Source organism: Prionailurus viverrinus, chromosome B4 (assembly GCF_022837055.1).
Source record: "Prionailurus viverrinus isolate Anna chromosome B4, UM_Priviv_1.0, whole genome shotgun sequence".
Taxonomy (NCBI): Eukaryota; Metazoa; Chordata; class Mammalia; order Carnivora; family Felidae; genus Prionailurus; species Prionailurus viverrinus.
In genome coordinates this window covers 38,593,971-38,616,371 of record NC_062567.1, presented here as the reverse complement: position 1 = coordinate 38,616,371, position 22,401 = coordinate 38,593,971, and the positions used below count along the sequence as shown (strand labels likewise).

Here is a 22,401-nt window from a genome sequence, read left to right as displayed (position 1 = left end):
CTGCCCTCCTCTTCCCCTTCCCACTCTCCCCGGCCCCCTCAACCCATTTCCTTACTGGGAGCACTGGCAGGTTTTCTTCTCACTGAGGAGTCTCTTGATATGAGACATCCGCGCTGCCTGGCGCTGTCCAGGAAGAAGGAGAGGAGTCATGAGGGTCCCAGGCCTCCAGAAGGGAGGTGCCCCTTGGAGGCAGGAATGGGGAGAGCTGGGAGAGGAGAAGCAGTTACTGTGGCTGAGGCCATCTGTCCCAGAATTAACCCTTTGCTCTTTCCAGTCTCTCCCTCTGCATGGGATCTGGGACAGGGCCCAGTCGCCCGCGAGGGAACTCGGTGCGCGGGCGGAGAGAGCCAGAGCACGAGTGCGTCGCATATACAGGAGATCCTTGTTGCTGTAAAGGTCTCCGGTGCTCACATGCCCTGTGGGAAGTGAAAGGGGGTTCTGGGGAGGCTCACTCACCCTGCGGTGCCAGCACTTAACACAGCAGTAGACCCAGAGCCCAGTGAAAAGCATAAGGCCTAGGACCCCGCCCAGCACGATGGTCAAGAGATTTGTCCAGGTCCTGGTGAGCACAGGAGGCAAAACTGCAAGAGAGAAAGATGTGTTCAGCTCACTGCCCACTGCCAGGGGGCCGGGCATTCTGGAGGGCCCTAGGAAGGCCTCACCGCCCAGTTATGCTTGGGTCTCATCGTTGGGCTGGGAGAGCAGGATAGGGTTTGCAGGGCTCTCGTGACCCACCAGGGCTGAAGGGGAAAGGCTGGGGAAGGGGCCTTAAGGGTTGAAAACCATACAGGACACCCTGGGGACTAGAAGCAGCGGTTTCAGGCTGTATACAGTGCATGCGTGTGTGCGTGTGTCCATGTGTCCGTGTGTCAGGAAGGAAGCAGGGCGGGGACTCTTGGTCAGGTGGGCCCTATTCCGGGGCTGTAGAGCTTAGGGAAGTGGGAACTTGTGGGACTCCAGGTAAGAACCTCACCTTGCCTTCCGTCCTGGCCCCTGTGTGTCCAGGCAGCATGAGAATAACCCACCTGTCTCAGAGAGATTGGGGCGCTGGGACTCTGGGTGGTGTCCACCAACCCCGGGGAAGGCCCCACAGATGAAGAGAGAGGGGCTTGGGGTTAGGCCATGGAACCTGGATCCTCACTCACCCTCGGCCTTGGATGCCAGCAAGACTTTGTCCTTGTGACTCAGTAGACATTGCCATGTTCCCACCTCGGCGTCCTCCACCCTTACCATCTTCTGCTGCTTTGAGACCTTGGCAGCCTGTCCTTCGAGTTTCAAGCTCAGCGTCAGCTCAGGGGAGGTGGGTCCCAGCACCTCACAGGTCAAATTTTTCCCAGACTGAGTCACTGCAGAGGGACAAGAGCCTGAGGCTGGGAGCCTGGACCTCTGAGTTCCTGTCCTGGCACCTCCTTGCTCTAAGGGGATTCGGTGCAACAATCAAAACACTTTACATGGCTACTCTTCCTTGAGCCTCTCAGAGCACATTTTCATGCGGTTGTATAAAGCAAACACAGCTTTTGAGGCCGAGGGTCTTGGATTTGGATCCCAACCCCACTGCTTGCTGTGTCCTGCAGTCACCTGACAACCAAGCCTCAGACAACAGTTAAATACACAATAAATTCACAGACACATGTAAAGCGCTGGAGTGGGTCTGGCGTGTACTAAGCAGCAAGTATTAGCCGTGATTATTTGTGGAGTTACGATGATGGGGGAGATAAGGAAGCAAAGAGCTCAGCGGGTAGCCTGACACTACCCTCATCACGATCACCCTAAGAGCAGATTTTGTTATCTTCATTAGAAGAAAGAGGCCCACAGAGGCAGGGAGCTCAGGATCATAGAGGGTTGGCTGAAGGCAGAATTAGAACCCTGGTTCTCAGCTCATGCCCTTTGGGGATTCTCAGCAGATCCCACCCCAGGCCGGCTCATGGAGGTCAAGGAAGGACATGGGGACTCCAGTCTCAGTTTGAAACCAGAAGACCCTGGATCAGCTCTGTCGGGCCACCGGGCCTGTCCTGCTGGGCCTCACCCCTCCACCTTCGGCCCCTCCCCTCTGCTGCTCGGCCTAACTCCTCACCTCTCATCACCACGAGTTTTACTTCCTGCTGCAACTGTCCCTTGTCAAGGACCAGGGTCAGGTTTCCAGAACCGGCATAACGAGACAAAACGTTGGGCAGGGTAAAGCGGAGCGGGAGTGAGTCCATCATCTGGAGTTTGGAGTACTGGTCAACCTCTTTCACAGATAGCTTCTTGTTCTTCAAGGTGAAGGAGATCCAGAGCAGGGAGGAGGGAGCCCCCTCTGCCTTCCACCTCAGCTTCCCCATCAGGTTTTCATCTTCGAAGTTGAGCGGGAAGGAAAACTCCACCTGCTCCCCTTCTTTCGCATAGACCGTGTTAGAGACCTTCCGGAAAGCTGGAGGTGGGAAGAGAGAGAAGCTGGGTCAGGAGATAGGAAGATGAGGGTGTATGGGGTAGGGAGGGCATGTGGTGGGGGCAGCAAAGAGATGGAAGGGGGCCGAGTGAGTTCAAACACTTAGGTTGCTATTTCTGGCCCTTAAATTCCCATCTACCTCTCCAAATCTCTCTAGTCTCTCCATCCCAGCAAATTCCCAAGGCAGCACCTCTGCCCCCTGGAAGCCCTCGTAGAACAGCCCAGCCACAGGGTCCGCTCTGTTCTCAGGATCCCTGGAGCACAGGGGATGTTTGGCATGTGCTACTTAGGTGTATAATTCATCAGCCTTCGTAAGATAAGAGCAAATGCCCGACTAGGGCTTACTATGTGCCATGCACTGTTCTAAGTGCATTACATGAATCAATTCTCGCTGTAACACTACAAGGGAGGTATTATCACAGTGAGCACCATCTCTGAAACCAAGGCACAGAGAGGTTCAGTAACTGGCCCAAGGTCCCCCGGTGAGGTCAGAGCCAGGACTTAAGTCAGTCTGTGCACTTAGCCACCACATTACACTCCCTTGTGTCACATAAGTACAGAGGGCAGGATCTGGGGTGGGACTTGCCTTCTGGGCTCTTGGTACCCGGCATCACCCAACCAGGGTGGCTGGCTCACGATTTAAATTTTTTTTTTTAATGTTTATTCATTTTTGAGAAAGAGAGAAAGAGAGACATACATGAGTGGGAGGGCAGAGAGAGACAGAGACACAGAAACTGAAGCCGGCTTCAGGCTCCAAGCTGTCAGCACAGAGCCCAACGCCGGGGTTCATATGGGGGCGGGGGGGGGGCAGATCTGAGATCATGACCTGAGCCAAAGACAGAGGCTTAACTGACTGAGCCACCCAGGTGTCCCCCACCTCCCCCGCCGGCTCACGATTTAAAGGAGCAATGTAGAATTTCATCAGGGCTGACTTGCTGGTGTTAAGGTCCCTAAGTAAGTGGATTTACAACTTAGTGGGACTGGGGAGCTGAGACAACAAAGAAAACAGATGCTCTTAACGTTGTTCCCCCTTTGGGGCCTCCTCCAGGGGATTTGGAGTCCCTCACATCCTTACATCCCCTGTCCCTTTCCTTCTTCCATGCCCACCGCCCTGAGGGGTGGCTATTCATCAGCCCCTTGAGGAAGAGAGGGTCCAGTGTATCCCTCAGGACATATTCAGCTCTGTGGGGGGGGGGGGGGGGGAGGAGAGGGGGAGGAGGGGCTGGCCCTAGCCTCCCTCTGTTCCCCAGCAGCCCACCCAGGAGCAGAGCAGTGAGAGCGTGGGGAGGATCTGCCTGCCACTGAGGCAGAGGGGAGACGGCAGGGGAGAGGAGCCCCTCTTACCCAGCACCAAGATGTTTGTGTTGAACACCAGTGTCTTCTGGCTCTGGGAGACAGTGCATGTGCAGGTGCCACTCTCCTGCAACTCCAGCTGGGACAGTGAGAGGCTGTGGACCCCACTCTTGCTTTTATTCCCTGGACCTTTCCATTGCACCGAAGGGTTACTACCGGAGGGGCTCTCCAAGGTCAGGGTCAGGCTCTGCCCTTGCAGCAGGTGGATGCTGGTGCTGCTGGTGCTGGTGCTGCTGGTGCTGGTGCTGCTGCTGCTGCTGCTGCCGCTGGGGTCCACCTTGGCAGTCACTGTGGAAAGGAGCAGGCCACCTGTGTCACATACACACTATCCCCAAGGGGAGGGAAGAAACCAGGAACCAAGAGTGTCTCTCCATCACCCCTGCTGACACCTGTGGATCCATCCCCACCCCCACCCACTCAAGGCAGAGTTTCCTCCTTCTCCTCCTCTCCCTCCCTTTCTTCTGTTACCTCTCTCCCTCCTTCCTCTGCCCCCTGCCCCTTCCCCCCCCCCCAGGTTTCTTCCTCTCCCATTGCCTGACCCAAGGCCTGAGGAGGATTTGAGGAGATGTGGTGGCCAGTCTGACCCATCTCTAGACTGTTGAGGTACCACTAGCTCAGGTCCTGGTTTGGGGTCACTAATGGGAGTCAGGGAGGGAGGCAGCCAGGCTAGGTGGTATCCCCGTGTACTCACAGCCGAACACCAGCAGTTCCACCTCTCTTTTCTTGTCCTCCACTTCACAGGTGTAAATCCCTGAGTCTGCGATTTGAAGGCTCTTGATGACCAGAGGAAAGGATCCTTGGTCCCACAGGATTTTTTTGCATTCAGAGCGAGTTTTCAGCTTGGAGGAGCCTGGGAGCAGAAGCCGCGTGGAGGAGGTTGGGGTACCCTGAAGACACGACATCGCCGGAGAGGGCAATGCCCACAGCCTTTCTGATCTCAGTCGCTAACTTTCTGCAGAATCTGTCCCTAATCCGAAAACCCCAGACTGGAGAGGAGGTCCCATCAACATTCACTTAATTGGCCAGGACAATGTCTCACTAATCCAAAATAAAACGAGACCCTTATTTCAAGACCACCAACTCCTACATGCCAAGTACTTTCCACGCATCAGCATCATCACAAGTGATCTTCACAATGATTCCAAGAAGTAGGTACTGTTTGGCTTGTTTTGTAGATAAGGGGACAGAGGCTCAGACTCTTGCTTTACACATTGCTGGCAGGAACATAAACCAGTACAATTTCTTCGGAGGGTAATTTATAACATCTACCCGAATTATAAATGCACATACAAAAATAACTGTCCACCAGGAAAGAATAGGTTAAGTAAATAATTCACCCATTCAGTGGAATGCTGTACAAGAAGGAAGCTCTTTCACGGTTAAGAAAGGAATAATAAATAGTTAAGACACGTCATTAACTAAATCGAGCAAGATATTGAACAGGCTACCATTTGTTTAAAAAGGAGGGAGAAATCTGTCTATCGATATCTATTTCTCTATCATCTGCCTTGTATAGGAAGAAATATTTCTAGAAATAAATGTAAGAAAATGGTAACCTTGGTTGCCCCTGGGGAAAAGAAGTGAATATCTGTGAGACAGGTGTGGGAGGAGGGCTTTACACTTTTCTACCTTAGTTGTTTGTTTTTTTTTAAGTTTAATTATTTATTTTGAGAGAGAGAGAGAGCCAGGGAGGGGGGAAGAGAGAGAGAATCCCAAGCAGGCTCCATGCTGTCAGGGCAGAGCCCCGACTTGAGGCTCAATCTCATGAGCATGAGATCATGACCTGAGCCAAGATCAAGAGTTGGATGCTCAACCAACTGAGCCACCCAGGCACCCCACTGTTTTCTACCTTTTAAATTTGACTTCAACAAGTAGCAGAGACAGGATTAAAATCTGGGCCTGTTGGGTATACTATACAGTACTGTCTCTGGAAAGTTCCCCAGACAGGGACAAGTGGCCTCCTCCGGTCTCTTCTTTCAGTATCCAACAACCACCGCCATGAGGAAGTTCTTCTAAAGAGAAGAACTAATCACTTTCTGGGTGTGGCTCCAGAATTCCTGTAATGGACGGCTGTAAAGGCTAATCTTACATAGAAAATGCAGTTTTTACTTAGAATACATGTTTAGAGGGATGGGGCAAAGGTGGCTGAGAAAAAAAACAAAAAAAACCCTACCCTCAATGCCTTGGGCTCTACTTCTGTCTCCCTGAGCAGTCACGGGCCCTCTCCCTGTTTCTACCTGGTGTGCGAGACTGGGTGTCAGACTGGCCTCTTGGCCCCTTCCCCACTGCTCAGTCTTCTCCTCTTTGGGAGACCTTTCCGGTTGAGCTGTAATCCTGGGCTCTCCCTCAGCACTCCCCCAACCCCCTTGCCCTTGATGCTTTGGGAGTTCCTTACCTCTGGCTCTTTCCCTGGATCTGCACTTGGCTTAGTTCTCCAGGTGCTATGAAATCCTGCTCCATTCCATTCAGTTTACCAAGCTTCTTGGAGGAGTGCTCCCCTCTGGTTCTGCCCCCTTTTCCACTTTTTTTGTTCCCTCCTCCTATGTAAGCACCATTTCCTTTTCTTCCTTTTGGGCTCCTCTTCTGACATCTGCATTTAGGGGTTACCCCAGATCCTCTCCCCCATTCCTACAGATGTTCTAAATTCCAGGGCACCCCCTGTCAGCGCTGCGGCTGACTCCCAAATTGATATTCCCAGCCCCAACCTCTCTCCTCAGTTCTGGACCCACATTTCCAGTGACCCAAGGGATAACGTTATTTGAAAATCTTGCCATCACCCAAACTCACTTGGTTGAAAATGAAGTGTGTCACCCTTTCCCTAAAATAACGCTTCCTCCTTGCTCTCCTTTTCCTCTTCTGGGCCCTGTCATGGCCCTGTTACTTGTGCAGGATGTCACATACTTTTTTTTGTTTTTTTGTTTGTCGTTTTTAATTTGAGAGAGACACAGAGCATGGGCAAGTAGGGAAGGAGGCAGAGGAGAAAGAGAATCTTAAGCAGGCTCCACACTCAGCATGGAGCCTGATGTGGGGCTCAATCTCATGACCATGAGATCATGACCTGAGCTGAAATCAAGAGTCTGACGCTCATGAGGCTCAACTGACTGAGCCACTCAGGTGCCACAGGACGTCACGTGCTTTGAAAAGGAGATCACAAGGTGGTGTGGAAGGTCTAAGAGTACGGGTGAGTCTGGAATACGTCGTGGAGAAGACCTGTGTTGCACCAAATCTTAAAAGAATAGGCAGCGGGCCAGAACGAAGATGAGGAATGAGCACATCCAGGGAGTGGAAATGCTCCAGGAAAGTGGTAGAGGCAACCACCTCAAAGCAGTGAGGAGAACCCCCGGGTGTCCAGGTTTCCAGCGGGGAAGCTGTGGGAAGTGGTGCCGAGGTGGTGGATGTCTGGCAGAGCCTCCTGGGCCTGGTCCAGTGGACTAGGGAGCGACAGGTAAAAGGCATTGCTTTGGAAGTCACTACTGAAGTGGGTGGAAGAAAACCAAAGTAGGAGGGACTGGGAGCAGAGAGAATTGCCAGGAAGCTTCCACTGTAATCCAGGTGGGAGTTCTGTGGCCTTGGCTAATGATGGTGCCATTCTCATGGGAACAAAGATTGTTAAATAACAAAAATTCAACCGAGTGAATTGTAGGGATCTTACTGGCTTCATAATCCAGCCATGCAGGGGGCAGCATCCCATCTAGCAAGTGGAAGGGAGCTCCCAAGAGCTACAGAAAAAGAAAGGTTTTTAAAGGTAGAAAGGAAGTGGAAAAAAAGGAAATTATTAGGGAAGAATCCATTGTTTTAGGCAAGACCGCCTTTCCTAAGGAAAGCAGAAGGGGTGCCTCAGTAAATATCCTGGTGTTGACAAGGAAATTCCCATGCTGACTGGTTAAAGGTTACATTTCTATGGGGTTGAAACGGCAGTTAGGTTAGGTATTAAGTCTTGGTTTACTGACCAGGGGTCTTAACCTAAGTGACACCATTTTGGGCCTGTGGTTCTCACTTTAACAAGATGAAACAGAAAAACACTTTCAAAGGAAGGAATCACCATTGTGGGTGACTGATGGGAAACCAGAAATTGAAGAAGAGAAAAATAACCTCTGACTCTCTGGTTCAGAAATTGGGGAGGTCAGGAGAGTGAAACTGCCCTTGTCAGAGATCAGGAAGTTGGGAAGGGGAACAGTTCTGGAGGAAAATCAAATCCTAGGAACAGAACAAAAGCACTCACACAAAAGACAGGAATTTTTAGAAAGGAGCACCTTGTTTCAACCTCAGAGGCAATCAAAGAAATGCAAATGAAAACAACAGTGATATATTTTTCAACTGTCAAATTAGCAAAGAAAAAAAGCATTAAATACTACTACTCAGTTCTGGCAACATGCAAAAAGCACACAGTTAACTGGACTTAGTGTAAACAGCTGGAACCTTTCTGGAAGCAATCTTACAGTATATGCCATCCATTATTAAAAGTTTATATCTTTAATCTCATTTCTAGAGCATTATCCTTAAAACAATAATTTAAAAATGCAAACTAGGGGCGCCTGGGTGGCTCGGTCAGTTGAGTATTGAACTCTTGATTTTGGTTCATGTCATGATCTTACAGTTGTGAGATCCAGCCCTGTGTTGGGCTCTGAGCTCGGTGTGGAGCCTACTTAAGATTCTCTCTCTCACCCTCTGCCCCGCCCCCCTCTCCCCCCCAAAATAAAACTTAAAAAATAAAATAAAATAGCAAACCAAAATGTAGACACAAAAAAATAGTGTCGTCAATAGGGTACAACATTAGACCAAAAGATAATGGCTGTATATTAGAGTATATTAATTTAATGGAATATTAGGTTAGCACCAAAATAACTAAAATAATTTATTTTTCTTTCTTCCTATTTAACCCATCCTCTCCACCCACTTCTGCTCTGGTAACCATCAGTTTATTCTCCATAATTAAGAGTCTGTTTCTTTTTTTTTTTTAATTTTTTTTTCAACGTTTTTTATTTATTTTTGGGACAGAGAGAGACAGAGCATGAACGGGGGAGGGGCAGAGAGAGAGGGAGACACAGAATCAGAAACAGGCTCCAGGCTCTGAGCCATCAGCTCAGAGCCCGACGCGGGGCTTGAACTCACGGACCGTGAGATCATGACCTGGCTGAAGTCGGACGCTTAACCGACTGCGCCACCCAGGCGCCCCAAGAGTCTGTTTCTTGATTTCTCTCTCTCTCTCTCTCTCTCTCTTATTTTTTCCTTTTGCTTGTTTATTTTGTTTATTAATTCCACACATGAAGGAAATCATATGGCATTTGTCTTTCTCTGATTTATTTCACTTAGCATTATACTCTCTAGCTCCATCCATGTTGTTGCAAATGGTAAGATTTCATTCTTTTTTTATGGCTGAATAATATTCCATTGTATGTATATACCACATCTTTATCCACTCATCTGTTGATCTATGAATCACTTGGGCTGCTTCCATATCCTGCTATTGTAAATAATGCTGCTATAAGCATTGGGGTACATGTATCCCTTTGAATTAGTGTTCTTGTATTCTTTGGTTAAATACCTAGTAGTGCAATTACCAGATCATAGGGTAGTTCTATTTTTAATTTTTTCAGGAACCTCCATATTGTTTTCCACAGTGGCTTCACTAGTTTGCATTCCCACCAACAGTGCAAGAGGGGTCCTTTTTCTCCACATCCTCGCCAACAGGAAACTGTTGTTTCTTGTGTTTTTGATGTTTTACTTAGCCATTCTGATGTGTGTGAAATGATATTGCATTGTAGTTTTGATTTGCACTGATTTGCATTTCCCTGATGATGACTGATACTGAGCATCTTTTTTTTTCTCCCTTTTTTTCTTCCCTCCCACTTCCACCTGGCTGCTAACGGAGTATCTTTTCATGTGTGTGTTGACTATATCTGTCTTCTTTGGAGAAATGTTTGTTCATGTCTCTTGCTCAATTTTCAACTGGGCTATTTGGTTTTTGGGTGTTGAGTGGTATATATGTATTCTTTATATATTTTGGATACTAACCATTTATGAGTATGTCATTTGCAAATATCTTCTCCCATTCAATAGATTGCTTTTTACTTTTATTGATTGTTTCCTTCACCATGCAGAAGCTTTTTATTTTGATGTAATCCCAATAGTTTATTTTTGCTTTTATTTCCCTTTCCTCAGGAGACATATTTAGAAAGAAGTTGCCACAGCTGATGTCAAAGAAATTACTGCCTATGTTCTCCTCTAGGATTTTTATGGTTTCAGGTCTCACATTTAGATTTTTTTTTTTAATTTTTAATGTTTATTTATTTTTGAGAGAGAGAGAGTGTGAGCAGGAGAGTGGCAGAGAGAGAGAGAGAGAGAGAGAGAGAGAGACAAAGAATCTGAAGCAGCCTCCAGGCTCCAAGCTGTCAGCACAGAGCCCAACGGGCTCAGACTCATGAACGGTGTGATCATGACCTGAGCCGAAGTCAGATGTTTAACCAACTGAGCCACCTAGGCGCCCCAGTATTGAGTTTTGAGAGTTGTTTACATATTCTAGATACAAGTCCTTTGTTGAATAGGTAGTTTGCATATATTTTCTTACATTTTATAAGTTGTCTTTTCCTCTTCTTAATAGACTTTTGCAGAGCACAGATTTTAATTTTGATGAAGATCAATTTGTACATTTTTCCTTTTATAGATCATGCTTCTGGTATCAAGTTTAAGAACTCTTTGCCTAGTCTAGATCCTGAAAATTCTCTCATATATGTTATACTTTTATACTTCACATTGAAGTTCATAGTCCAATTTGAGTTAGGAGTTGTTGGGGTTTTTTTGTACTTTTTAAATGTTTATTTATTTTTGAGGGGGAGGAGGGGCAGAGAGAGAGACACACACACACAGAATCCAAAGCATCAGCGCAGAGCCCAATGCAGGGCTCAAGCTCACGAACCAAGAGATCATGCCCTGAGCCAAAGGCAGACCTTTAACTGACTGAGCCACCCAGCAGCCCCTTGAGTTAGTTTTTATTTATTTATTTTATTTTATTTATTTTATTTTTTTAATTTGTTTTTTCTAACGTTTATTTATTTTTGAGACAGAGCATGAACGGGGGAGGGTCAGAGAGAGAGTGGGACACAGAATCTGAAACAGGCTCCAGGCTCTGAGCTGTCAGCACCGAGCCCGACGAGGGGCTTGAACTCACAGACTGTGAGATCATGACCTGAGCCGAAGTCAGATGCTTAACCGACTGAGCCACCCAGGCGCCCCAAGAGTTAGTTTTTAAATAAGGTGTTAAACTTAGGTCAAGGGTTGTTGTTGCCAATGGTGGTATTGTTTTTACTTATGGATGTTCAATTATTCTAACACCATTTGTTGAAAAGGCTATCTTTCCTTCAATGAATTGCTTTTGCACCTTTGTAAAAAAAATTTTTTTGTTGTGCATATTTGCAAGGATCTATATCTGGGTTCTCTATTTTGTTCCATTGATCTATGTGTCTACCCCTCCCCTAATACCACACAATTTTCATTACTCTAGTTATATAATAAGTCTGAAAGCAGATAGACTGATTTTCCATACTTTATTCTCCTTTTTCAAAATTGCTTTAGCTCTTTGAGTTCCTTGGCTTTCCATATAAAGTTTTGAATAATCTTATTTACATCTACAAAAAATCTTGTTGGGACTTTGATAGGAATTGTGTTAAGCCTGTATATCAATTTGGGGAGAATTGACTTTCCAATGTTGAATCTTCTGATTATAAACATGGATGTCTCTCCACTTATTTAAATCTTTGACTTGTTTCATCAGTGTTGTTTAGTGCATGTCCTGTGCGTGTTTGTTACATTTACATAAGTATTTTTTGAGCATTTGTAAATGCCATAGTACTTTTAATTTCTGTATGCACACATTCATTGCTAGTATATAGGAAAATAATGGATTTTTGTATGCTTCGCTTATATTCTGTAACCTTACTAAACTCACATATTGGTTCTAAGAGGGTTTTTTTTTTTTAATATAGATTCCTTAGGATTTTCTACATAAATAATGATGTCATTTGCAAATAGGAACAGTTTTATTTCTTCTTTTTTAATCAGTATTTCTTTTATTTCCTTTTCTTGCCTTATTGTCCTGGCTAGGGATTGCAGTACTATGTTGAATATGGGTAGTAGAGCAGACATCTTTGCCCTATTTCTGATCTTAAGGGAAAGTATTCAGTCTGTCATTATTAAATAAAATGTTAGTTGTAAAATTTTTGTTTAGATGATTTTTTTTTCAACGTTTAATTATTTGTGGGACAGAGAGAGACAGAGCATGAACGGGGGAGGGGCAGAGAGAGAGGGAGACACAGAATCGGAAACAGGCTCCAGGCTCTGAGCCATCAGCCCAGAGCCTGACGCGGGCTCGAACTCACGGACCGCGAGATCGTGACCTGGCTGAAGTCGGACGCTTAACCGACTGCGCCACCCAGGCGGCCCTGTTTAGATGATTTTTAAATGTTCTCTCAATTTAGTATACTTTTATTTTTCTCTTGAGACTTCACTGTTGACCCACAAAAGCTGTTGTTTTCAAGTATTTGGCGATTTTCCTGTTACATTTCTGTTATGGATTTCTGGCTTGATTCCATGTGGTCAGAGAACACACTGCACAATTTCAATTCTTTTAAATTTGTTTAGGTGTATTTTATTGGCTCAAATATGGACCATCTTGGTATATGTTCTGTGGACCTTTGAAAAAGATATGCATTCTGCTGCTGTAGGGTGGAGTGTTCTAAAAATGTCAATGAGATCCTGTTGATTGATGATGTTGCTGAGTTCTTCTATACCCCTGCTGATTTTCTGTGGAGCTGTTTTGTCAGTTGTTGGGAGAAGGGTGTTGAAGACTCCAACTACCGATGTGGATTTGTCTATTTCTCCTTTTGGTTCTACCGGAATTCCTTCACATATTTTGCAGATCTGCTGTTTGGTGCATACCAATTTAGGATTATTATGTCTTCTTGAGGAATTGACATTGCCATTATTATATAATGTTCTGAATTGACTCTAATAGTTTTATTGATCTGACATTGACTTTATCCAATATTAATGTATTGATTCTTGCTTTCCTTTGCTTAATGCTTGCATGGCATCCCCTTTCTCCATCCTGTTACAGTCAACTCGCCTGTGTCATTATTTTTTGAAGTGAGCTTTCTTCCTTTTTTTTTAATTTTAAAAAGAGAAAGAGAGTGTGAGTGGGGGAGAGGGGAAGAGGGAAAAAGAGAGATCTTAAGCATGCTTCACACTGAGCATGGAGCCTGACACAGGGCTTGATCCCACGACCCTGGGATCATGACCTGAGTCAAACCAAGAGTCGGACGCTCAACTGACTAAGTCATCCAGGTGCCCCTGATGTGAATTTCCTATAGACAACATATTGTTGGGTTTTGCTTTTTAATCTACTGTGTCAACCAGTCAACCTGTTTTTTGATTGATATATTTAGACCATTTACATTTAATGTAATTATTAAAAGTTAGGGCTTAAGTCTGCTTGTTCTGTTTTTTGTTTTCTTTTTCCTGTCTTCCTATGGGTTACTTAAACATCTTTTTTTTTTAAAGATTTATTTTTATTTAAGTAATCTCTACACGCAGCATGGGGCTTGAACTCTTGACCCCGAGATCAAGAGTCACATGCTCTTCTGACTTAGGCAGGCACCCCTTGAATGTCTTTCTGTAACACATTTTCTTAGAAAAGTTTTAGTTTTACAAAAATATTGTGAAAATGATAGACTTTCCATGTACTCTATACCTAATTTCTCCTATTATTGCCTTACATTAGTATAGAACATTTGTTATAATACATCAATATCAACACATTTTTATTAACTAGCCCATACTCTACTCAGATTTCCTTAGTTTTTATCTAATGTCCCCTTTTCACCCCAAGATCCCATCTAGGAGACCATATTACATTCAGTTATCATATCTCTTTTGGCTCTCCTTGGCTGTAACAGTTTCTCAGACTTTCCTTGTTTTGGATGATCTTGACATTTTTGAGGAGTACTGGTCAGTTATTTTATAAAAGGTCCCTCTATTGGGGGGATTTGTCCAATGTTTCTCTCTCTCTTTTTTTTAAGTTTATTTTGAGAGAGTGAGAGAGAGCAAGGGAGGAGCAGAGAGAGGGAGAGAGAGAATCCCAAGCAGGCTCTGCACTGTCAGCACAGAGCCCTATGTGAGAAACACAAACTGTGAGATCATGATCATAGCTGAAATCAAGAGTCAGATGCCCAACCGACTGAGCCTCCAATGTTTTTCTCTTAGTTAGACTGGGTTTATGGGTTTGGGGGAGGAAGATAACAGAGATAAAGTTCCATTTTCATTACATGTCAAGGATACATACCATCTGTGACTTACGACTGTCGATTTTGATCACCTGACTGAGGTAGCCTTCTTCAGGTTTCTCCACTGTAAAGTTATTCTTGCCCCCTTTTCCATACTATACTCTTTAAAAGTTAATAACTATGCACAACTCACACTTAAAGAGTGAGGAGTTAATGCTCCACATCCTTGAGAGCAGATTGTTTACATGAATTATTTAGAATTCTTCTACATGGGAGATTTGTCTCTTTCCCCCATTTATTTATTTATTCAATCAATTATTTTATCAGTATGGGCTCATAGGTATTTATTTTATACTTGGAGATGTAAAAATTTTATTTATTTATTTATTTTGAGAGAGAGAGAGAGAGAGAGAGAGTGAAGGAGAGGCAGAGAGAGGGGGAGTGAGAGAGGGAGAGAATCCCAAACAGTTTCTACAATGTCGTCACAGAGCCAGACGCAGGGCTCAAACTCATGAACTGTGAGATCATGACCTGAGCCAAAACCAAGAGTCAGATGCTTAATTGACTGAGCTACCCAGGAGCCCCTGGGATGTAAATATTTTTAAATATGTTTTAGAATCCATTTTAATTTATCTGTGGTAGTTTTGAGTGTATCTCTTTGTATACTTTTAGTGATTAATCTAGGTATTACATTATATGTATATATAACCTATCACTTAGTCTACTTGTGTTATAATTTTACCTTATGTCCCTTTACATCTTTTTAACATCCTCATTTATAATTAGTTGTCTTAAATATTTCTCCTACATACATTTAGAAACACATAGATAATGTTATAATTTTTGTTTCAAATGTCAAACATAACTTAGAAAACTCAAGAGGAAAAGGAAAGCCTAATATATTTATCCATATATTTGTTTACTTTGTTCTTTCTTCTTGATATTCTAAGATTCCTTCTTCATTATTTCCTTTCTGTTTAAAGAACTTCCTTGAGCCATTCTTTCATGGTAGGTCTGCTGGCAACAAATTCTTAGTTTTCTTTCATCTGAAAGCGTCCTGACTTCTTCGTTCCTGAAGGATGGTATAGAATTCTGGTTTACTGTTCTATTCTTTTAGTATTTGAATAATATCACATCACTTCCTGTAGACTTGCATGGTTTCTGATGAGAACTGTGTTGCCATTTAAACTGTTACCCTGTAGGTAAGGTAGTCAATCTTCTCTGGTTGTTTTGAAGACTTTTTTTCTTTTGTCTTTAGTTTTCACAAATTTCATTGTGATGCGTTTTGATATGGAATTCCTTTGGTTTATCCTGATTAAGGTTTGCTCAGCTTCTTGAATCAATAGGCTAACATCTTACCAAATTTATGGCATTTTAAGCCATTACTTTTTTTCAGCCATTATTTTTTAAGTATTTTTTCAGTTCCATTTTCTTTTTCCTCTCCTTCTGGGACTACACTAACACAAATACTAGATTTTTTGTCATAGTTCCACAGGTCCCTAGGCTTGGTTCATTTTTTTTTTTTTTTTTAGTCTATTTTCTGTCACTCAGATTGCACAATTTCTGTTATTCTGTCTTGTAGTTCCCTGATTCTTTCCTTTGTCCTTTTCATTTTTCTGTTGGATCTATCTGCTGATCTTTATACTTTGGTTATTATATTTTTCAGTTCAAAATTTCCATTTGTTCTTCTTTTATCTTTTATTTCTTTGCTGAGTCTTTCCATTTTGTTCATTTGTTTCAAGTATATTTGTAATTGCTTGCTGAAGGATTTTTTTTTTTTTTTTTTTTTTTTTGGGACAGAGAGAGACAGAGCATGAACGGGGTAGGGGCACAGAGAGAGGGAGATACAGAATCGGAAACAGGCTCCAGGCTCCGAGCCATCAGCCCAGAGCCTGACGCGGGGCTCGAACTCACAGACCGCGAGATCGTGACCTGGCTGAAGTCGGACGCTCAACCGACTGCGCCACCCAGGCGCCCCTGAAGGATTTTTTTTTTATTGTGACTGTTTTAAAATCTTTGCCAGATAATCCTAAAATTTTTGTCATCTCATTGTGTGGGCATGCATTGATTCTTTTTTTCATCCAGTTTGAGATATTACTGGTTCTTGGTATCATGAATGATTTTTTAAATAACTTTCTTTTTTTAAGTTGTTGGGTTTTTTTTTTTAATCTCTATACCCAACATGGGACTGGAACCTGTGACCCTCAGATCAAGAGTTACATTGTTCTCCAACTGAGCCAGCCAGGTGCCCCTGATGAATGATTTTTTATTGGAACCTAGGCATCTGAATGTTATATTATGAGAATTTGGATCTTTTTTAAACCTTCTATTTTAACTGGCTTTCTTTGACATCACTCTGACAAGGGAAGAGCATGGTGCCACCTTACTGCTGCCAGGTGGAGATAGAAATCTGGGTTCCCCTCTCATCCTCCATTGCCACTAGAGGGGGGGTGCTCCTTATCACTGGACAGGGTAGAAGTTCCAGCTCCCACAAGGCGTCCATAAACCCTGTGTTAGTGCCTTTGTTATTTCTGGGTAATGATGAAAGCCCTGACTCTCCACTAAACCTCTTCTGACAACCACCCAGCAAGGAGGGGTGCCTCATGACTGCGGGTGGAGGTGGAAATCCAGGCTCCTTATGTGATCTTTACTGACACTGCAGGGGGGTTAGGACCCTTTCCACTGGCTGGTGCCTCATTACAACCTCAAGAGGGTGGAAGTTTAGGCTCTTCACTAAGCTTTTTCTGGAATGGGAAAGGGTGGGGCCCTTCTTCTGGTGTTTGACAGGAGTAGAGCAGTTATTGTCTATTACTTTGTCTTGCTAGTTTGCTCCTTTCCTGGTCCTTTGGCTAGAGAGAGGAGGCTTTTGTTGATGCTTATTTTTGTCTGTGTCCGTTGAGGCTTCTAGGTTGCTGGCTTCTTTAGCTCCAAGACTGGGATATACAAGGCAAAAGAAAATTCCCCACCATGTTGATCCTTGGGCCCCTGGGTCCCTACCAGTCTGCCCTCTTCTCTACCTGTTTCAGAGTCTTCTTATGTTAGCTCTATAGGTAATGTCCAGAGTTTCCTGTTGTACTTAGTGTATTTAGCAAAAAGTATGTTACTAGGGACTGAATTGTGTTCCCCCCAAACTCAGATGTTGTAGCTCTAATACTCAATGTGATATTATTTGGAGATGGGGCCTTTGAAAGGTAATTAGATTTAGATGAGGTCATGAAGATGGGGCCCTCATGATGGGATTTGTGCTAAGAGGAGACACCAGAGAGCTTGCTTCCTGTGTCTCTGCCATGTGAGGACACAGCAAGAAGCCACCTCTTGTAGGCCAGGAAGACAGTTCTCTCCAGAACCCAACTGTGTTGACGCCCTAATCTTGAACTTCCAGCCTACAGTACTGTGAAAACATAAATTTCCACTGTTTGATTACCTAGTTTATGGTATTTTGTTATGGCAGCCTAAGCAGACTAATACATATGTCTACTCTATTTTCCTGAAAGCCCTAATTTTTTTAATTACCTGAATAACTTTCCACCATTGTACCATAGTTCAATTCTTTCCTCATTAATGGATATTCGGGTTGAATTTTATTCTTTCATGTTATAAGCAATGCTTATGACAACATTCTTGTGCAGATATCATGAAATATTCACAATTTTATCTCTACGAAGTAAATTTTACAGAGTAGCTAGTACTTCATGTAAGAGTTTATAATTTTGTATTTACTAAACATTGGCAGATGACTTTAAAAATTTTTTAATGTTTATTTTTGAGAGAGAGAGAGAGACAGAGTGCAAGCAGAAAAGGGGCAGAGAGAGAAGGAAACACAGAATCTGAAGCAGGCTCCAGGTTTTGAGCTGTCAGCACAGAGCCTGACGTGGAGCTCAAACTCATGAACTGTGAGATCATGACCTAAGCTGAAGTCGGACGCTTAACCAACAGAGCCACCCAGGCGCCCTGGCATATTACTTTTAAAAAATAGTCTAGGGGCGCCTGGGTGGCTCGGTTGAGTGTCCAACTCTTGATTTTGGCTCAGGTCATAATCTCATGGTTCATGAGTTTGAGCCCCACATCAGGCTCTGCACTGATAGTGTGGAGCCTGCTTGGGGTTCTCTCTCTCTGCCCCTCCCTTGTTCATGCACACCTGAGTGCTCTCTCTCTCTCAAAATAAATAAACTTAAAAAAAATAGTCTAATAATTGATTGTCCCATCATTATAAAATGTTATGAGGAAGTAGGTTAAAAGCTATATACAGCATGATATCATCTATTTAATAATATATATATATCATATTTTCCACACTAAACGAAGCCCAGTAGGAAATAAATAAAAATGTTAACAGAGGATATCTCTCAATGGTGGAAGTATGCATGCACTTGATTTGTTTCCTATGTATTTACTTATTTATTGGCCTCTGAGGAAAAGGGAATCTTCATTATTTATTCTTTTTTGCATTTGCCAAATATTCTGTAATGAGCACATAATACTTTTTAAATCTGGAGGGGAAAAAAACCCAGCAACATCAATAAAACTTGGCTAAAGGAAGTAATATACTGGAAGGTGCAAATTAATATGTAGTCAAATCTTACAGCAGACACCATCTGAGAGAAAGTTGTATAACAGAAAGATATCTAAAGATCAAGCTGACCTGGCCCATCAATATTGCTTCTATGAATTTATCTTGCAAAGACATTTGCATATATGCCCAGAGATGCAAGGTTTGATTCACTGTTTGTGATAGCAGTAAACTGAAAACAGCCTAAATGTGCAACAGTACAGGATTAGTCAAATAAATCATGGTCTAATTATGAAAAAGAATTATGCAGTCCCTGAAAATAAATGAGGTAGAAATATAGACATATATATATATATATATATATAAACAAACACACATATGAAAATAGAACAACCTTCAAAATATCTAATTTAAAAGAAAAAAAGCAAGGTTAGAAACACTATACAAATTCTTCTTTTGTTTTCCACTATATTATATCCCCGGCACCTAATGTAGAACATTACCTAACCCTTGTAGGCACTCAATATATACATACCTATATATACATACGCATATATGATGAATTTATTATTTTATGTAAGAAAAGAAGGAACGGTATACATATATGCATAGATCATCTCTTGAAGGAAACACAGAAACTGGTTAAAAGCTGCCTTTGGGGAAAGGAACTGAGAAATTGAGGATCAGGAGTAGGAAGGAGATTTATTGTCACATATTAAAAATGAGACAATAAGCCCAAAATGGAGTCACTTATGCTAATCCCCACATCAGCAAACCAAGACTCTCCTAGGAATGTAATCTTTAATTAGTGAGTCTGGAGCTACCTGGTCAGCACTAGTGAAGAAGTCTGCCTGATACACACTCTCTGTCCCCCTTAGGAAGGTGACCTTGCCTGAAACAAGAGTTCTTTGCTGATAAACTTCCTTTTTTCTGCCCTCTCTCTGCCTTTAAAGGCTTTCATTTTCTTTTTTTTTTAATTTTTTTTTTCAACGTTTATTTATTTTTGGGATAGAGAGAGACAGAGCATGAACGGGGGAAGGGCAGAGAGAGAGGGAGACACAGAATCAGAAACAGGCTCCAGGCTCTGAGCCATCAGCCCAGAGCCCGACACGGGGCTCGAACTCACAGACCGCAAGATCGTGACCTGGCTGAAGTCGGACGCTTAACCGACTGCGCCACCCAGGCGCCCCAAAAGCCTTTCATTTTCTATAGCTCCTTGCAGCTCCTATCTATTTGCTGGATAGGACGCTGCCCAATCCATGAATCATTGAATAAAGGCAATTAGATCCTCAAATTTACTCAGTTGAATTTTGTTTTTTCATAGATTTGGAAGCAGTGGTGGGATAGAAGGAAACTTCTGACAGCTTCAGGGACAATGAGAAACACAGGCTTGGTACTTGTGAACCCTTTTGAGTTCTCTGTATTTCTCACCATTTCCGAGAGCCGTGGGTGAGTCCCTCTCGGCTCTGAGCTCTGCTCTCTTTGCATCAGGCTCCTGATCTAATTAACTTCCCAGTCCGTTCCTCATTTGTCCAGAAACACTAGTTCCATGTTGGGAATTGCTGGTAATTTGGACCACAATTGACCATTTAATTGGAAACCCCAGCCCTTGATTCTACCTCTAGATTCCAAACTGGGAACTGCTGGCAATTTCGTCTGCAATTTCTCATTTACTTGGAATCCTTCCCTAGAGTCCACTATGGCAACTGCTGTTTGGAATCAGCCCATGGTCCCCATTCTTTGGGGTTTTCTAGTACAATCCCTTCGCCAAACCCCAGTTTCACCTCAGGAGTTGCTGGTGGTGCACACAGGGCCTTGTCTTAGCCAGGCCACAGTAACACCTCTTGCTTAAGGCTGGTATGTTAAGATGCACCTGTTTGTTTTGTTTTGTGTAGATAAAGGTTATTGCTAATGGAAATCCCAGAAGTAGCTGCAGAATTGATGAGCACGGGTTGAGCACCTAAAAGCTGTCAGAGGGGGCGCCTGGGTGGCTCAGTCGGTTGAGTGTCCAACTTCGGCTAAGGTCATGATTTCATGGCTCATGGGTTCAAGCCCGGCGTTGGGCTCTGTGCTGACAGCTCAAAGCCTGGAGCCTGCTTTATATTCTGGGTCTCCCTCTGTCACTCTGCGTTCTCCCGCTCATGCTGTCTCTTAAAAATAAATAAACATTAGGGGCGCCTGGGTGGTGCAGTCGGTTAAGCGTCCGACTGCAGCCAGGTCACGATCTCACGGTCCGTGAGTTCGAGCCCCGCGTCAGGCTCTGGGCTGATGGCTCCGAGCCTGTTTCCGATTCTGTGTCTCCCTCTCTCTCTGCCCCTCCCCCGTTCATGCTCTGTCTCTCTCTGTCCCAGAAATAAATAAAAACGTTGAAAAAAAAATGTTTTTAATAAATAAATAAACATTAAAAAAAATTTTTTTAACTATAGTTACATGATCTTGGTGGACTAACTGGAATTATTGAACTGGTAAGGCTTTCTGTGATATAACACAAATTCAGGACTTTGTGTGGATCGTTGGCATTGCTTTCTTCTAAATGAACACCCTCTGTGAGTCTGGCTGTTCTCCCTGTTGGCTGGCACATTGTTGAACAGCCTACACAAAGAGCATGGCTGAAAACCATGGTAGTCTTCTAGCAACCTGGACATTTTACATCCATAAGATAGGAATTTGGGCTTTGAACTAGCTGTTGCTTTTTATGTATTTTTCTTTTCCTCTTCCCAGGCTGGATATAGTAAATCTCTAGCCAAAAGCATGTTGATATTTTTGCAAACCCAGCCGGTCCTGATCTCTAAGGTGACACTGCTAGCAGGCAGCACGTGATCAGGAGAATGGCATCAACTCTTACCAAGTGTTCTAGGAAGAGCTAATATCTGTTCTTCTCAAACTATGCAAAAAATACAAGAGGAAGGAAAACTTCCAAATTCTTCTGAGGCCAGTATCACCCTGAAACCAGATAAAGACACCACAGAAAAGAGAACTACAAGCCAATATCACTCATGAATATAAATGCAAAAATCCTCAACAAAATATCAGCAAACTGAATCCAACAAGACACGAAAAAAATCATACACCGCTATCAGATGGGATTTATTCCCAGGATGCAAGGGTGGCTTCAATATTTGTAAAACAGTTAACATCATACATCACATCAATAAGAAAAAGGATAAAAGCCATGTGATCATTTCAATAGATGCAGAAAAAGCATTTGACAAAGTACAACACCCATTCATGATAAAACACTTGTGCAAAGTAGGTCTTGAGGGAATATACCTCAACATAATAAAGGCCTATATGAAAAATTCACAACCAACATCCTACTCAATGGTGAAAAACTGAGACCTTTCCCCCTAAGATCAAGAACAAGACAAGGATGATGTCCACTCTCACCACTTCAATTCAACATATTTGCTTAAATCACAGCAAATAGACAACATAAAGAAATGAAAGTCATCCAAATTGGTAAAGAAGAAGTAAAACTCTCACTATATGCAGATAACATGATACTGTATATAGAAAACCTTAAAGATTCCACCAAAAAGCTAGTAGAACTGATAAATGCAGGGGCGCCTGGGTGGCTCAGTCGGTTAAGCCTCCGACTTCAGCTCAGGTCACGATCTCACGGTCCGTGAGTTCGAGCCCCGCGTCGGGCTCTGGGCTGATGGCTCAGAGCCTGGGGCCTGCTTCCGATTCTGTGTCTCCCTCTCTCTCTGCCCCTCCCCCGTTCATGCTCTGTCTCTCTCTGTCTCAAAAATAAATAAACGTTAAAAAAAATTTAAAAAAAAGAACTGATAAATGCATTCAGTAAAGTTGTAGATACAAAAGCAATGTACAGA

General features: G+C 43.5%; 1 protein-coding gene across 3 annotated transcripts in view; it reads right to left on the bottom strand.

The window, feature by feature from the left end:
- The window catches only part of CD4 (CD4 molecule), a 44,587-nt gene that overhangs the window by 1,862 nt on the left and 20,324 nt on the right, over positions 1–22,401 (bottom strand). The window contains exons 4-9 of one of the 3 annotated variants that reach the window (XM_047865536.1): positions 4,473–4,631; positions 3,773–4,069; positions 2,075–2,410; positions 1,146–1,346; positions 457–581; positions 56–205 (exon numbers count right to left, since the gene is read on the bottom strand). In XM_047865536.1, coding sequence (XP_047721492.1) covers positions 80–205; positions 457–581; positions 1,146–1,346; positions 2,075–2,410; positions 3,773–4,069; positions 4,473–4,631 — 1,244 coding nt within the window. In that variant the 3' untranslated portion in view covers positions 56–79. Of the gene's footprint in view, positions 1–55; positions 582–1,145; positions 1,347–2,074; positions 2,411–3,772; positions 4,070–4,472; positions 4,632–22,401 lie in introns of all 3 variants that reach the window. The other 2 variants (XM_047865537.1, XM_047865535.1) reach the window with 2 other exon arrangements.